Source organism: Miniopterus natalensis, chromosome 13, assembly GCF_054644295.1.
Source record: "Miniopterus natalensis isolate mMinNat1 chromosome 13, mMinNat1.hap1, whole genome shotgun sequence".
Taxonomy (NCBI): Eukaryota; Metazoa; Chordata; class Mammalia; order Chiroptera; family Miniopteridae; genus Miniopterus; species Miniopterus natalensis.
The window spans coordinates 4,872,734-4,889,804 of record NC_142093.1 but is presented as its reverse complement, the minus strand read 5'-3'; the positions used below and the strand labels follow the sequence as shown (position 1 = coordinate 4,889,804).

The 17,071-nt window shown below is 41.5% G+C and overlaps 1 protein-coding gene across 1 annotated transcript in view; it reads left to right on the top strand.

The window, feature by feature from the left end:
• The window catches only part of NBAS (NBAS subunit of NRZ tethering complex), a 160,553-nt gene that overhangs the window by 41,115 nt on the left and 102,367 nt on the right, over positions 1-17,071 (top strand). Inside the window, exons 13-21 of the mRNA XM_087823358.1 lie at positions 289-352; positions 1,232-1,425; positions 2,532-2,789; positions 3,498-3,623; positions 3,999-4,150; positions 5,056-5,199; positions 5,455-5,533; positions 9,137-9,241; positions 9,603-9,739. Coding sequence (XP_087679484.1) covers positions 289-352; positions 1,232-1,425; positions 2,532-2,789; positions 3,498-3,623; positions 3,999-4,150; positions 5,056-5,199; positions 5,455-5,533; positions 9,137-9,241; positions 9,603-9,739 — 1,259 coding nt within the window. The remainder of the gene's footprint in view (positions 1-288; positions 353-1,231; positions 1,426-2,531; positions 2,790-3,497; positions 3,624-3,998; positions 4,151-5,055; positions 5,200-5,454; positions 5,534-9,136; positions 9,242-9,602; positions 9,740-17,071) is intronic.

The following is a 17,071-nucleotide window of genomic DNA, read 5'->3' as shown; positions in this document are numbered from 1 at the left end:
GTTCTCCCGTGTGTAAGTGTGAGTGTGTGCGAGTGTGTGCAGCATTGTTTGTGAGTGTATCTTGGCTCCATTTGCATTAGTTGTATACTTGCTGTCTTATGTTCTCGTGCACACTGTTGTCATCACATTCAGTCCAGCACCTGCACAGGCACATTTTAAGTGTAAGAACAACTGCTTTTCAAGATTATGGAGAGGAGCGTATTTCACTGAGATCAAGGGACAGCATGGTCTTGATGCTCATGATTTTCTTACGTTGCTGACTGGGAAGTCATGTGTGTTCGTGTTTAGCCAGGCTATGATGACCTCAATCCTGACTGGAGGCTCTCCACGGACAAGAGAAGAAAAATCAAAGGTGAGCTGCACGAGGTGTGGCGTTCAGAGCCTCGCGAGACTTGCTGTGTGGTGAAGGTGCCCTTTAGGAGACAGTGTATGTGGGGAGGGAGGAATGAACTCTTCCCAACCTCCTGGGTTTCTGGCTGGGCCCTGTAAAATTAGACTGACAAAGGACAGAGGGACAAGAGAAAAGCACGTGGAGGTTTGTTAGCGTGACCCTGCAGCTCACACAGGGAGTCTGGAGGGCTGGAGGGGAGGGACTCCAAGGGTTGGCTGGACAGCGGGCTTATGTAGCATCTTAGCAAAGAAACAGTAAACTTCAGAGAAGTGACAAGACAAAGGGACAGAACTTTGAGTTTCTTGAGTTCCTTTAGCTTAAAGTATTTCTTATGTCAGAGTGGCTTGTTTTGGGTGGGCAGGTTATCCTGATCCCTTCAGGGTATGAGAGGCAGTCAGCATTGGAAACTTACACATCTGTCTTATATTATTACAAAGGGTATAATTCTGTTGTGTGTCTGGAAAGTGATACACGAATGTTTTCCACAATTTTTTATAACCTTGATAATCTGTGAATTTGTACACACCCACCTTTCAAGTTATTATGTTGAAAATGGTGAAATATAGCTCATATTTTTTATTTTTTGGGAGGCAAGACCTTAATATATTTAACTCTGCATCTCTGTAATTTTGAACTTTGTTGAATTCTTGGCACTCAGATGTTTATTAAATAAATTACCATTTTGTGAGAATTAGAGTGATGACTTGCAATTTATTTTTCCTCATTATTTGACATATCTTTAGGGCCCAAATATGGCTTTTAAGTTGACTATTAGACTACCTGTGTTGTATTGAAACCACACTGACAGGTGTGTTTGTATTGACTGACTCTCCCCATCAGACAAGGAGTCATTTTACCCACTCATCGATGTGAGCTGGTGGGCAGACAGCGCCGTGACGCTGGCTCGCTGCTCTGGGGCTTTGACCGTGTCCTCCGTGAAAACTTTGAAGAACCTACTGGGAAAGTCCTGCGAGTGGTTTGAACCCTCACCTCAAGTCACCGCTGCCCACGACGGGGGCTTTTTGAGTTTGGAGGTAATGCTTTCCCTGTGTGAGTAGCTAGGGTGCTTGAAAGTCAACATACGTTTCACCAGAAACCTAAAGCTCTGTGTTTTAAAATTTGTTATCCCAGTATTTAATTTTGGCTTTAAGAACAGAAGCCTGTGATTGGAATCCAAGATTGAGTGCAGTATAAAGAAGAGCTGTTGCTTAGTCAATAAAAAACTTCCTTGTAAAAGAATGAAAAAAACATAGAGTCACTTTGCATCTATCACTGTCCTCATCAACATGATAGATGATTTCTTTTTCTAGATTAGTCGTCTTAAAATGCTAAAGGTGTGCTACCCAAGAAATACAGTCTTCAACCTGTTTCTGTGAATATGACATCTTAAAAATGTTGGTTCTTTTAGCAAGAAAAGCTTGTTTATTGTGAAAAAAGACTGGAAAACAGAGGCCAGTAATTTGAAGTTATGTTTGGTCATTTAAAAGTCTTATTTTAAGATCCTGAAGGGTAACATCCTTCAGTAGCTTTCACTTTAATGTAGATGGACCAGTATATTTTACCCACAGTTTGTTACCGAGTCTGTTATGTAGAGAGAATTAAGGCCTAACTCCTGAGCCAGCTCTGCCAAGTCTGCAATGAAAGTTATCTTTACTGGTCAGGCTCCCAGACGCAGAACTTTGCGAAGCTGCTGGGCACTTTAACAAGGGGAGGGCGGGGAGCAGTTCTCAGTAGAGGAAATAAATCTGTTCGTGTTCCTTTTCTAAACAGATAAAACAAAACATCGTCTTTTTCCACAGCTGGTATGAAAATATCAAAAGTGAAGAAATTAACATTCTCAGCTCCTTCATTTCCTTACAATAATTACCAGGCATATATTTATGAGATCGTATTAATTAGTTGTTATTAACGCAGGCTGACTTTAGTTTGGAGATTAGGAGCCAGTCACGCATTTGAATACTTCTGGAGCTGTGAAGTACATGATGTTTGTCATTGGGTTCCTTTGAATTCCATTTTTGTTTTAATCACATGGCTGATGCAGTGAATCAGACCAGAGTAGAATGAAAAATATTTTTCTTGTTAACCCTAAAATTTGTCTTAGTTCCTTGCTAGTAATTTAACGTCTCCTTTTTCCATTTAGTGCGAGATTAAACTTGCCCCCAAACGCTCTCGTTTGGAGACGAGGAGTGGAGAAGAGGGCGAGGGAGAGGAGGGTTCCGACTCTGACCAGGACACCTCCGCCAAGGCCCGCTACTTCGGTTACGTCAAGCAGGGCCTGTACCTAGTGACCGAGATGGAGCGGTTTGCGCCACCGAGGAAGCGCCCCCGAGCCATCACTAAGCACTACCGCCTCGTGAGCCTGCGCTCCACCACGCCCGAGGAGCTGTACCACCGGAAGGTGAGAGCATGGGGATGGCAGCGTTCATGGGCCTCCAGAGTTGACTGATTTCATTGAGAAAAAACTAATTTTTTAATGAAGGAATTTAAAGAGGGATTGTTATGTTATTGACATGTTTGAGTCATCAGTATTATCTAGCTTTTGAAAATAATGCTGGTCTTTGTGCCTGAGAAATCAAAATAAGAAGGGATGAAAGATGAATTTACTTAGCTTGTCCCTTTTGTGCCTTAGCCGGGGTTGGGCTGCCCTTCCTGTGACCTTATCTGTTCCAGTGCAGCTGTCTCCTGAGATGCCAGGGGGTGCGGGGAGACTACACATGCACTTTCTCCTCCGGGCTTTGCTTAGAGGCAACCAGGTCAGTGCTGAGGAGTCTCCTTAGCTGTGCTGCTCCTGCAGTGTCTGAGGCGTTGCCCTGCACCAGGGTCAGGCCATTGGCACTGCTCGTCCCGGTTTCACCATTATTTTACTCTGTAGATGTGGGCATTTCACCGTCTGTCTCTCAGCCTTCTATTAAAGTGCTGAAATAAACACTGGATCTGCCTGCCCCTCACAGTGTTTGTGAGCTTTGGTGCCACAGTGCCCGTGGGAGTGGTTAGGGATGCATGACCTGCTGTCCAGGTTTGGGGATATTCATTATTTGTCACAGCTTCACAGTGACCCAGGACAGCCCGGTAAAGTAACACTCCCTTGTCTGTTTCCTTGTCCCAGATCGAGAGCGAAGAGTATGAGGAAGCCTTGTCCCTGGCCCAGACCTACGGCTTGGATGCTGATCTCGTACACCAGAGGCAGTGGAGGAAGTCGGCAGTCAACATTGCTTCAATTCAGAACTACCTGGTACGTTTCAGTAGTTTGGTGACATGGTAAAAATAAAATTTATGCAACGTCTTTTGGTCACAGGGCTTCAGATGAGAGTACTTTCTATTGCTGACCTTATGGAGCTGACCTGGTGTTTTATTCAACCCAGGAAAACTACCTCTTGATCCTGTTCTGGTGCTGAGATGTGTGAATGGGTGTTTACTGATAAAGCACATCTGCTCCATCCATTCCTGATCACCCCTGGGGATGGGGATTGGCTTTTCTCTAGGACCTTCTCCAGCAGCTACCTGTGCCCCTTGGGGTATAGCTTTACCCTCTTGGAAGGCAGCTGTCAGGTGCTAATGGGTGATAGGGGTTTTTGATGCCTCTGTGCTTCATTTTCTTTGTATCCAGAGCAAAATAAAGAAACGGTCCTGGGTTCTTCACGAGTGTTTGGAAAGAGTCCCTGAAAATGTGGATGCTGCCAAGGAGCTGCTGCAGTATGGGCTGACGGGCACAGACCTGGAGGCCCTGCTGGCAATCGGGAGAGGAGTGGATGATGGCAGGTTGGTGACAGAGATGGGGATTCAGAAGTACAGGTGACTTTGTGGAAGCTTCTAAGCTGAGACATTGGAAGGGCAAACTTCCCTTTGTTTAGGTTATTCTGTAATGAAGCAGTCACCTTTGATCGATGCTCTCTTATCTGCGGTCACAGCTGTCTTTCCTTTCAGTGAAATAAATGTGTTTACATGTGAGAGCTTGATGCTAAAGAAAGAGCAGATTCTACAAACATTTACTGGATGCTGATCCCCTTTAAGCCATGGGCTTAGGGCATGTACCTGGGTGTGTCTAGTGGGCAGACAAGCCCCCCTAGGCAGGTCTGAGCCCCATTCACTTTATCTGTGACATGCTGGCTTCACAGAATCACCTGGAGTGATTAAATTATTTATCTGGTGGGATCACCACATAAACTTTTAAGCACCACACAAATGTCAGTTAATGGTAGAATAAAGTTAGTTGCTGAGAGCCATCGCTCACCAGATATTTGGAACCTTTTGTGAGATACAAAGATAGGATATCTGATACATAAATAATGTAAATGAGACTGACGTTCATGACCATTTTGAGACCTTAAATGGAAGTGATTAGAATTGTAAACTCCAGGCAACATGTTCTTCATAGGCTGTTTCACATCAAGTATGTTTTTTTCCTAAGTGGTTTTCATTTTCTTGATTTTTAAAATTTCTAACTGTGATGATTGCTGATGAACTGATGATTTTTTGTTCATTCTATGGATATAACGAGCGAATCACTTTGCTTACAATGGCAGTAGCTTTCGTTCAGATCGTGAGCTGTTTCTGTGGAAATCAAATTAATATAAAGCCAGTTATAGTAGCGGATAGTGGGTTTTCACTACATGAGATTTTAAAAAGTTAATCAAAATAGATTTGGGTTTCCTTTTGTCTTATAGATTTACGTTGCCTGGTGACATAGACATTGAGGGCATCTCCTGGGAGGCGCTCGCCCCTGAGGACAAGGACCAGCCTGCGCAGGACGCACAGGAGATGGAGCGCAGGAGGAGGCAAGAGCTGCTCACCCTAGTGCACTTTCCAGAGTAAGTGACTCACTACCAGTCACATGGTGATCTCTTTAGAATACTTAGTCGTCTGGATGTGCTCTTTCCTGGAGATAGTTGCTCTCAGTTATTTCGGCAGCTTACAGCGAGTGCACTTAATATTTTACCCTTGTGCTTCTTGTGTACTGTTCTGTGAATTTTGGACTCAGTTGGATATCAATCATTTTTATTTTAACTCTTAGAGAAATGTGCTTTTATGTAAATAAAGCGGCTTAATTTATTCACCCAAAACAGGTTAACACTGGAACAGAAGGAGCTCTGCCGCTGCAGGCTGAAATTATTAACCTACTTAGACCGGCTGGCAACGTACGAGGTAAGGGCCAGTTTTAGTTGGGCCGATTATGTTTATTTGATCTGTCATTACAAATGCTGTGGCTGTCCTGATAGTTGGTATTCTTGGTCTTTAGAACTATTTAGGTGGGAAAAATTTAATTATGCACAGAAACGGGTTCTTTTGTATACCAGTTTCAGTAAGAATTAGAGGTTGTGAAAGGCCAGAGGTGTTTTGTTAGTCTAGGGAATGGAAATGCTTTAGCCACGTCGCTGCATTTGTTTCCTGCATTTATGGTCCTTTTATTCACTTTGATTTTACATCTTGAGTTTAAGGTTATGGAATAGAGTTGTCTCCAGCGCCAAATTTCAGGATATATTGTGTTTTAATCATCCTAATGTGAATATTTCTGATTCGCTTTATTTTAATGATTTGTTACTGGGTTTAACTTAGTTGATTGAACTTTGATCCAATTATCGCCAAAATTACACACTTGAACTTAAAGTATACTTCATATTTGTTTCTTCAGGTACACAAGCCGGTGTCTCCACATTGGGCATCTCAGTAGCACTCTGTACTGTAAGATCAGGGCAGGTGTTAAAGGTTGAGAAGTGTTTCCGTAATATGCATGGCTCAGATTGCTTTCCCTTGTGACCCTCATGGCTCAGTGACCCAGGCTTCATACAGGTTCTAATTTTGAGGTTTGACTTCACTTGCAGGTCACGCCCTCAGTCTGTGTTACACCACCTTTCTGTGGTCGTACCTTTATTGGCCCTTGGTACTGGCTCATAGTAGGCACTCAGTAATGTCACACTTATTGATGTGATGCCCACCCCCAGAATAATGGATGTATTTAGTACTTCTGATGCCTGCAGGCAAATCCCAAAGCATTTGATTCCCCACCTGTCAATGTAATGGAAAGGAAATGTTTTTAGACAAAATACTAGTGACAAAGGACTGTTTCTCTAAAAACCATAGCAATGAGTATATTATTTCACGCAAACAGTTGTATCTATAGTATAACTAGTTGGAATGTTGGATGGTCACATTTTCTAAAGCATATCGTTTTAATTATGTCTGGGTTGTACTATTTTGAGGTAATATATGAAAGCATGCTGGTGAACTGCAGAAGGCAGTATAGATATAGTTCTATATTATTTTTTATTGTTAGCCTTAGTTTTACTGACGATGAGGTATTAAGGAAAGTTCCACGGAATGTTCGGTGTTGACTATCCAGTTAACTTTCTCTCATTATATTGAATTGCTATTTCCCATTTGACAGTAGCAAGGACATTTATTATTACCTGGTAATAGTGATATTGAAAGTATTTGTTGAGCCCACCGTTTAAGGGAATTAAGCTAATCTTTTGAAAAGTATGTGAAATTGATGAATTTGGCTGTTAAAGCTTAGAAATGAAGATGTATAAGGATGGTAGCGAACAAGGGGATGGGGGCAGAGATAGGCATTGCATTTTAGTCGTAGGGCAGGGCTTATTTTATTCATTCTGTGATAAATGAGATAAAAATGGATTCACTTAAATTTCATTCAAGTGCCTGCTACATGCCAGATATGAAGCCAGTGGTGGAGGTCAAGGGACGACAAAGGAACAGTCCTTTATTATGTAGGCAGTAATTGATGATAATGAAGATAGGAGACATTGGTAAGGGGCCTGATAGAGAAGACCGTTAGACTCTTCCCAGGGCTTCCGAGATGATGCTACTTAGGAAGGAGCAGGGCCCTATTCAGCTAGTCCTTCAAGAAGGGAGGCCGATTGGGGGCTGTGGGACACGCGAATGGAGGCTCCGTAGAGGTAGGGCTTTGTGTTTGCTGCAGTGTCCCCAGAGCTCACAGTGATACCTAGATTGTTGAGGAGCTTGGTAAACTTTTGTTGCGGGAATGGATAGGTCAGAGAACATCTTGAGAAATACCAACAGGTTTGTTGAGGACTTGCTATTCATCAGCCGTGTTTTATGTACTTAACCCTTTGCGGTCGTATGTCTGCTCTCAGCCACCACAGCAAGGAACCGTACAAATCTTAACTATTCATTCATGTATCAGTTCATAATTTCTCTGAAAGCTCTTAAGTGTCTAAGTGACCTTGTCACGAACCAAAATATTGCCCTGACATTGCATGTTATGTATCACTGCTCTTTCAATGGAAATTAATTCCGACCAGTACGACACCCATGTCCAAATTTAATACGACCGCAAAGGGTTAATCCAGATTGTTTCCCAACAATTCCCAGAATTGGTACTGTTACTCTCAATTTTATGGGTACACAAGCCAAGGCTTAGAGAAGGCAAGCAATTTGTCTAAACACATAGGGAGTGGAGTGCACAGCTGGGCCCCTCTGTTCAGTAGCTTGTGTTGTGAGCAACTGTCCCGAGAAGTTTTGTTGTGAAGGGAGCTGAGAAGGTGGTGGGTGCAGAAGTAGAGAAGGCTGAGGGTTGTGATTTTAACAGCAGAAGGAAGAAGCACTGTCTGTGTGCTAATAGGAACGGGCCAGCAGAGGGGAGGGGCATCTACTGCACAGAAAACAGAGGAGACGAGGGCGCTTCATTTCTCCTTTCCCTCACTCTCTGTCTGCGCCCCATCTGCTTTTCAGGCCCGGGTCCCCCTTTCGTGCTCATCTTTAAGTGCTGTTGCCCCTCATCTCCTTTCGCTTCCTCCCGCTTACTTTCCCTGGGAGCCAGACTCGCTTCTGTTCAGAACCCTGCAGCATGTGGTGACTCACGTCTTACTCCCCAACCCTCTCCTGCGGGCCCTCTTGCCCGCTGGGAGCTCCTCTTGGATGTGCGGTGATCCAAACTCAGCATGTTCCCACATGAATTTCTCCCTGCCCGCCTCCCCCCTCACCTCCTTACACACCCTCATGCTCACCTCTTTCCCACGTCAGTAAGTTAACTCAGAGTTAACAATAGTTACTGGTTATTTATTATGGATGCTTGGCAGCTGGGGCTCATCACTGAGCACGATGGACGGGAGCCCTTCCTGCATTGTGGTGGGGAGACCTGCACTTGCAGTTGTCTGGCGAACTCCTGTCTGTCCTTCCTGTTTCAGAGCTGTTCCGGGGAAGCCTTCCCTGCCTCCCAGAGCGAGTGCTTCCCTTTGCCCCGTCCCCTCCGCTGGCTTGTCTTTCCTACTAGGCTAAGCCACTTGGAGAGCAGGGTCAGTGTGCCGTTTGTTGCATCACTACTGCCTATCACAGTGCCCCTCACACATAGTCGGCACTCAGTAAATATTTGTTGAACCAGTGAGTGGTTCATTCTCATTTTACAGAGACCTCCAGCAGCAGTAAAGCTAAAGCTCTCGTACAGCTGTGGCAGGTGCTTGTAGGACATGCCACACGTAACTGTTGCTGGTTTGTTTGTACCAGGTGGTGGATCTGGGTCATCCTTCTGTAATTAATTTAATTTTCACTTCCTATTTAATTTACTACTGGATTTAAAAAATTAACAGCACTTATAAGCATAGCCATTTTCAAAATAAAGGCGGGACTTCGAATGTAGCACTTCACTTAGCAGTGAATGGTATGATTAATTCTGGCCTTACTTATTTAGGGAAGCAGAGTCATACAGGTTTTTAATATTTCCTTGTCATTGATATTTAACAGGATTTTCATTAAATCCCTTTTTCCCTTTAGCACATCCTGGGAGTGTCTCATGCATCTGAACAGAGATATGATGCTGAATTCTTTAAGAAGTTCAGAAGTCAGAATATTGTTCTTTCAGCGAGAACTTATGCTCGGGTAATTTCCTTTTTGTGAATAAAACAGTTTTGAATATTAACAGTTTCTGAATCTTTGAGCCATACAGTCAGTGTTATCGCATACATACGCCATTACGTTTCCTTTTCTGTTGTGATATTAATAAATGTACACAAAACGGAATCAGATTTTAAAATATTTTTATTCTTCATTCTGACTTTTAAAAATAATTTTTTTTATAGCTTTAGGTTGAGAAACATGGTATAGACCAGGAAGAATCAGGGATATTTCAAACTACTTCGCATCAGAACTGCCTAATGAGTTAGAGTTTTTCATGTTGTCAGGCAGCGTCACCCCTTCATTTCTGAAGTTCATGTTGGAAACTTACCCTTGCCTTCTGCAGGAAAGTAATGTCCAGGCCCTGGAGATCCTGTTCACCTACCATGGCTCTGACCTGCTTCCTCACCGCCTTGCGATTCTCTCGAACTTCCCCGAGACCACTTCTCCACACGAATACTCCGTTTTGCTGCCGGAAGCATGGTAGGGGACATTGTTAACTGAATTTTACCTGCTTTTTACATTATAACAGTGATTTGTTTCATGCTGCACACCTGAAGTTGAAAAATAATTTTAATGGATTCTATTTAAACTTTTTTTCCTGGTTATAAAGTTTGTATAACTTATTTTGAAATGATCCTGAAACCTAAGTGTGTCTAGCACAAGCAGGACCACCTCCACTTAATCACCTAACCTTTTCTTGTTTTGAAAGCCTCCTGATTGGACTGCTGTGTGCTCAGTGTGTCCTGTTTTCTGGTTAAGAACAGGTTTTAGGATAACGATGTTTGAATTAGTTACATCTTTCAGAAATTGAGGTGTAGTTGTGACCACATAAGGAAGTAGGCCCAGGGCACCCAGGAATAACTGACTCCTGCTTTCTCTCAACAACCCTCTCTCCCTCTGAAATTCCAGAGGCACAAAGACCAATGGGAAATCAAAGTAGCACTTTACTGTTCCTTAGACTAGTGTTCCTTATCTCGATTCGAGGCTGTTTGATTGTGTTGTAACATGTGACATAGACTTTAAGCCCACTGGATCCATTAAGTCCCAGTTGTATCACCCAGGGGCTTCTGGAAGCCACAGGATCTCTTCTTGATGCCTCAGTGCGCAGCTCAGAGATGGGTAGGCCATCAGCCCCGGGCCTGAGCAGCACCCGGAGAGGGGGGAGGGCAGAGCACACCTTGCTTGTGACTGCAGAAGCGGAAGGCAAGGGATCCCCTGGTCGACCTTTCACCTGCAGTGAGCCAGCCCACTAGTAAATGCAGCTCAGTCATCAATTGCATGATGTGTCTTTTCTGAGTTTGAGTTTACTCAAATGAATTGACAGTCCCTGTCTTGGTTATTTATAGTGCATATTTTTAGTAACAGATGAATTGATACTTATGAAATCTGTTCATACCTTATAAAACTTTGTGAGAGACTATGACAGATCTGATTGGAATCGTTGTTGCAACCTTTAGCTACTGGCAGTTTACAATTTTAAGGGATGTCATTGGAATTAGGGATCATTTGGCTTCCTAATTCCTTCCCTGCCATCTCAACTCAGTATGATAGTTCTAGGCTTAGATGTTGATGATGATGACCAACATTTATAGAGTAATTACTATAGTGCCTGGCACATTGTAGGCACTCAGTAAACACTTTGGATGAATGAATAAATGAATGAATGAGTGTAAATTTTATAAGGGTCAGACTTTGTGTTGTGTTCACTAATATAGTCTTAGTGTTCAGCGAGTTGTTTTGAATGAATGCATGTACTAATGTGAGTTGTTTTGAAGGAATGCATGTACTAATTAGGGCAGGGATTTTACATTTTAGAATTCCAGCTGTATAACATTTTGGAAAGCAATAGTAAATTATGCTATAATGAATTGACCTTTTAACTGCTGTGTTTTGAGATCCCATTGGCAGAACTTTTGCCTTGGTGTTTAAACAAAATTTGATTTACCAGTATTCATTCCACAAAGTTTTATGATTATGATTGCTGAGAAACTTCCATGGTGTGTGTTATGTTGTTTTATATTGTCACCCTTAAATCATCGTGTGTATTTGACATTGATGGAATGTGACTGAGTTCTGTAAAACTTAAAAATTACATTTTCTGTCATCGATGATACATCTTTTTATTAGCTCCCATCCTAGATTGTCATTGCTATAAAACATGTACACTCTGTGTTCTGGATGGCTGTTTTAGCTTTTTTAGTAGAAAGGTAACATTTTTTACCGTCTTTATTAGCTTCCACAATTTGTGATAATAGAAGTTTTTTGTAAAAAAATAGAAATATCTTTTTTTGACTTTTGGTATTTTTGATGTTTATAGCATTTATTATTTAAATTAAAAAAAATTTTTCAATTACAGTTGACATTCAATATAATATTAGTTTCAAGTGTGATAGCACATTTCAGAAGGATTATCTAGATTTTTAATTTATGCCTCTTTTTCTATTGTAAAATCTTTCCAGAATGATGAAAGTAAAAGGTTGTATTTTAAACAGTTGAAAGAGTATAGCATGGGGGTAAGAGCATTGACAATGAGCCACGTTGCCTGGATTCATGACCTCGGGTAAGTTTGTAACTGCGCCTCCGTCTTCTCACCTGTAAAATGGTGGTGATCACAACATGTATTTCATAGTGGTATGAGAATGATTAATGAGTTAACGTAAATAAAACACTGAGAACAGTTTCGCCTCATGTACCTACATATGTCAAATACTATCTTAAACTTTTTATTGGAATAATTCTATAGTTACAGAAAAGCTGCAAAGATAATACAGAGACTTCATGTATACAGTCCATCTAGCTTGCCCTTTCTTCCATAATCATAGCTCTGTCAAAACTAAGAAGTTACTGTGGGAGTAATCCCTTCTTCATATAATGTGACATATGCATTTCTAAAAATGGCAGCACTATGTGAAATTGTGCAACAAAAACCACAGGGTTTATAGGGAAAAGGGGTCAGGGCCCAGCATTCAAAAACTTTGTGCAGTAAAACAAAGTTAGGAGCCTAATAAAATTGTCCCATAGTTTTACACGTGTTAAATGGTGAGACACTCTTAAATCCTAAAACATGGTACTTTACCTCAAGTAACACCCGAAAAAGACTTTTCTGTGGACGTGGGTGTCGGAAGAGTTGCAGCTGGTGTGTTACTGGGAAGTGGAGGGAGAGGTGATTAGGAATCTGACGGTGAGTTGTAACCCCAGATGTGTAGGGGAGGGGCTGCTAACTCACTCTGGGAACTGAGGTCTCTGGTAGGTGTTTGGGAAATGTGTGTCTGCACACATGATCTGAGCGGTGTGGCCCATGTGAGTGCCAATGTCTTTTGTGGGTGAAATTGTGCCCGAGCAAACATGAAATTTGTGGCATGCTCAAATGGTTTCCTAATGTATCAATATATTGGAACATATTTGCATTTTCAAAACATTAGAGCAGAACCGACTGTATAATACTGTTAACTAAACTATGTACTTACTTGGGTTTAGCCAGTTTTTCTAGTGATATCCTTTTTCTGTTTCAGTGTCTGATCCAGGATAGAACATGGCGTTTAGACTTCATTTCACTTAACTTTTTAATATATGGAAATAAACTATAGTTTAACGTCTGTCAGTCAAGAAATCCTTTGACACATATATTTACTAGACATTGAAAATTGATACTCATATTCCTGGATCATCTCCAGAATCAACATGGAAAGACTGAATTATATTTAGTGTACTTTGAGATACTGCAACATTTAAATATTTTATAGTGTAAGTGGCGAAACCATTAATGGAAATAGAATATCCAGAATATCATCATCCTGGGGAAGCTGTTATTCTAGTAACTTGGCAGTTTGTCTGCTCGTGAACATCTAAGCTGAGATGACTTGATGGTTGAAAGTTTGATTGTGAGAAGCATGCTGTAACATGCAGGTGGGCTGCGCTTGTGTGAGCCACGGGCACGATCGACATGTTTCCATTTTCTTGTCTGAATTTGTGGTTATATGAATTGTTTTTTGACTTCTAATCATTTCTCCTCCTTTAGTTCCACCCTAGTTTCTGTGACACGCTGTTAAGGGTGAAAATAAAAAGTGGCTGAGTGAAAAATTTAAGTCACCACTTATTTAGATCATACAGGATGTCAGCCTGATGTTATATCAGTTAAACCTGGTCAGTCCCATGTTCAGATACTGCTGTTGTCTTAGAGCAGGCTTGGGAACCTTTTTTCTGCCAAGGGCCATTTGGGTATTTATAACATCATTCTAGGGCCATACAGAATTATCAACTTAAAAATTAGCCTGCTCTATTTGGTCGGACATTTAATTAACTCACCCCTGATGTGATGGCTGAAATTGCTTCTCTTTGGTGAGGCCTTGGCAGGGCCAGACCAGATGATTTCGCAGGGCCTTATACGACCTGTAGGCCAGATATTCCCCACCCCTGTCCTACAGCATAAACAGCTGCACCTGCCTTAATGTAGAACAACCTTGACTACACCTGCCTTAATATAGAACAACCTTGAAAACAGTAGATCAGCTGTATGACCAACCTCCCTGTGACCTGTAGACCCAGGGTCTCTCTCTGCTGTGTGTACCCTGACTCCTGTGTTTGTCCTGACATTTAATTCCCTTCCTAACTCTGAACCACCTTGCTTTTCTTAGTCTCTGTCTCTTTTGCGCTCTTTGCCCCACGGATGATGCCACAGAGAATCCAGGGTCTCCAGGAATTTCCTCAGTACCAATGTCTGTGTCCATGAATTGTGCTTATAAACATGTAAGTTTTTATGCACCCCTATGTTCATAGCAGTGTAATTTACAATAGCTAAGATACAGAAACAGCCCAAGTGCCCATCAGCATTTGAGTGGATAAAAAAGCTGTGGTACCATGGAATACTATGCAGCTGTAAAAAAGAAGGATATCTTACCCTTTGGCACAGCATGGAGGGAAATGGAGAGTATTATGCTTAGTGAAATAAGCCAGTCAGAGAAAGACAAGTACCACATGATCTCACTCATATGTGGAATGTAGTAAACACAATAAACTGATGAACAAAATAGATCCAGAGATACAGAAGCATGGAACAGACTGAGGGATCTCAGAGGGAAGCTAGGGGTGGGGGAGTGGGTAGGGAGAGATTAATCAAAATTTACTCATATTAACCATTGTAATTGTACAAGTACATTCACGTTGTTGTGAACCAATTTTCAGAGCTCTTTTTATCTTGTGAAACAAACTCTGCCCCCATTAAACAGTAACTCCCATTTCTCCCGCACCCAGCCCCTGATGACCACCATGTACTTTCTGTCTTTATGAATTTCACTCTGCAGTATTTTTCCTTTTGTGGCTGGTTATTTCACTTAACATAATGTCCTCATAGCATGATATACTGTCAGTGAAATTAGCATTACTGTTAAAGCAGATTTGGGGTGGCTTCCACCTGTTGATGTTACTTTCTTTGCTGAAGATTTAGGATGGCTTCTACCTGTTCATGTTTCTCTTTTTGCTGCAGAAGTATTTTTTAAATAAAGGAAAGGATGCCAGTAAATCCTAGTTCTAGATGGGAAGTTCCATCACAGTTACTGCCTGACTCCTTAGGGAGAGCCCCTTCTTCATCTCTTGATGATAAATAGGCTATCCAGACTGTGGGACTCCTGCTATCTCTCCTAATACCTTGTCTTCTAGATCTTGGATTTGAATAGCAAAACTTGGAGACCCTTTTCTGTTATTACAACAGCATAAAATTTGTCATAAAAGCAAAGCATTGATATGCATTTTATTAAAATTCCCGGTAGGACAAAGTTGATTTAGGTGAAACTGATTTACTTTAACTTAAATCACTGCTGAAGACCTTACCTGTAAAAGACCCGGTGATATGATCCATGTTCTTCACAGCTGGAAGGTGGGTAGGAGTTTACTTTTTACCATTTCCAGTTACAGATGGATGTTTTGATATTTTACATTTCAGAGATGGAATCATGTGAACTGTCTTTTTCATCGAAGCCAGGTTTGACCCTAGGCAGCTTTCTGAAAATCCAGACGGCAAATCACTGTCTGGTCGACACTTTCTTTTCCTTGACAGGCGACAGAGAGACGACAGACGACAGTGCCAGAATCCATTACTGTGCTCCTGCTTTCATGGTGGAGGGAAGTTGTGGAGGTTTTCTCCCATAGAAAGTGTATCAATGTTTCTTGCAAAACAGATGTTGATTTTTGAATTTCAGCTTTTTAGTGAAATTTATAACTAGCCGTGAGTACATGTGAAACTGATTTAGAAATTAAAGCCTGTCTGCATTGCTTTATATGGGTTTATGTTCTTGAGAGAACATTTTATGGAAGATGAAGGAATCATAGAAAATTGTGTGTCATTTTAATAAAAATGTAGGGAATATTCATGTGCCATATAGAGGCGTCGTATTATAAGCAATAGGTGGATACGGAACGAGTCTCGGTCCCTGCCCACAGATGAGTAAATTAGAACCCAGTAGGGAAGCTCAGCCAGGTTAGGCATAGGGTCAAACCTATGCCATACATTTAAATATGTACCATAGGAGGAGGGTAGTAGGGCTGGAGATGGGAGAGATCACTGCCTGTTACAGCGAAGGTAAGTCAGTAAGAGGTGAGGTTGGATCCAGGTCTTGAAAGTTAGTATGTTTCTGGTGTTTGGAAGTTTGAACAGGTGAGAGTCTGAGTAAATATTTAAGAAGACGTTGTTCCGCCTACTCAGTCCTCACCTGTATCATATCGTTCAGTCAGAGTCCAAGCCATATTCCCAGTTCATTTGTTAGTCGAAAATGGATTAGTGCGGGCGATTTCCAATAAACAATGTACATCCCCTTTTACCTATGTTTTTATGTAGCCTAGTCCTGTTCGTAAAGATTTCTGTTTTCTTCCCTGAAATTTTTAATGAGCAGTTTTTCTTGGGTGTCCTCTTCCCACTGTAATTTTGTTGTGATGAAATACCACCACGACTGTCGCCTTGATTGTTAAATGTTATGGAAAGACCGGGGCGCTGCATTCACTTTTTGGTTCTCACAGGAAACATAAAAATGTTCCTTTTCCCTTTAAAATGGAAAAGTTGATTAGTTACCTAATTAGAATTCAATTCCCACGTGTGCAGTTTATTTCTGAGCTGCTGTGAGCAAAGAACAATAAATCGGTTTGTATTTTCGTCTTGGAATAAGTGTTTGGCCTTCGCGGTGATGTTAGTACAGAGGAAGGAGCACAGAGAGTGCTTTGTGGAGTGGGCTGAGTCGGCAGTTTCTGAATCCAAGAAGAGCCTGGCGTTCGATCCAGAAAGAAAGGCCCAGTAGCCTCTCCTGTCCGGGCGCAGGGCCTGGGCTGGCAGCAGGGTAATTGATCGGCATGTCTCCTGGCACTTCAGGCATGCTGGATCTTGACTCAATTAGTTTTTGTCTTGCAGTGTATTTCAGGAAACAAAAATGGATTTAGGGCAATTTCTTTGATTAAGAAGATAGAAGCAAAATTATCTCAGAGTAACTTTATGGGCCTTGGAAACTGTTGATGCCGATATTTGTTATGTATTTGGTTACCCTGAAAAGTACTGTTCAGTAAACATTTTATGACTAAATATGAAACAGTTGTAAGAAACATACAGATTTTATGTTTCACATATAATTCTTATAACACGTTTATGAGAGAAGCAGAGAAACGATTATCCTGCTTTGAGAGCAAAAAATTTGACAGGCATTAGCGAACTATGCTCTGAATGAATTATTTAAAAATAACTTTAATTACGTTATTGTTTTAGTGTTTATGTGACTATTGTCAGATGTTTTAATGTGGCTTAATACAGTTTAAAGTTTCCGATTCTTGTTTTGT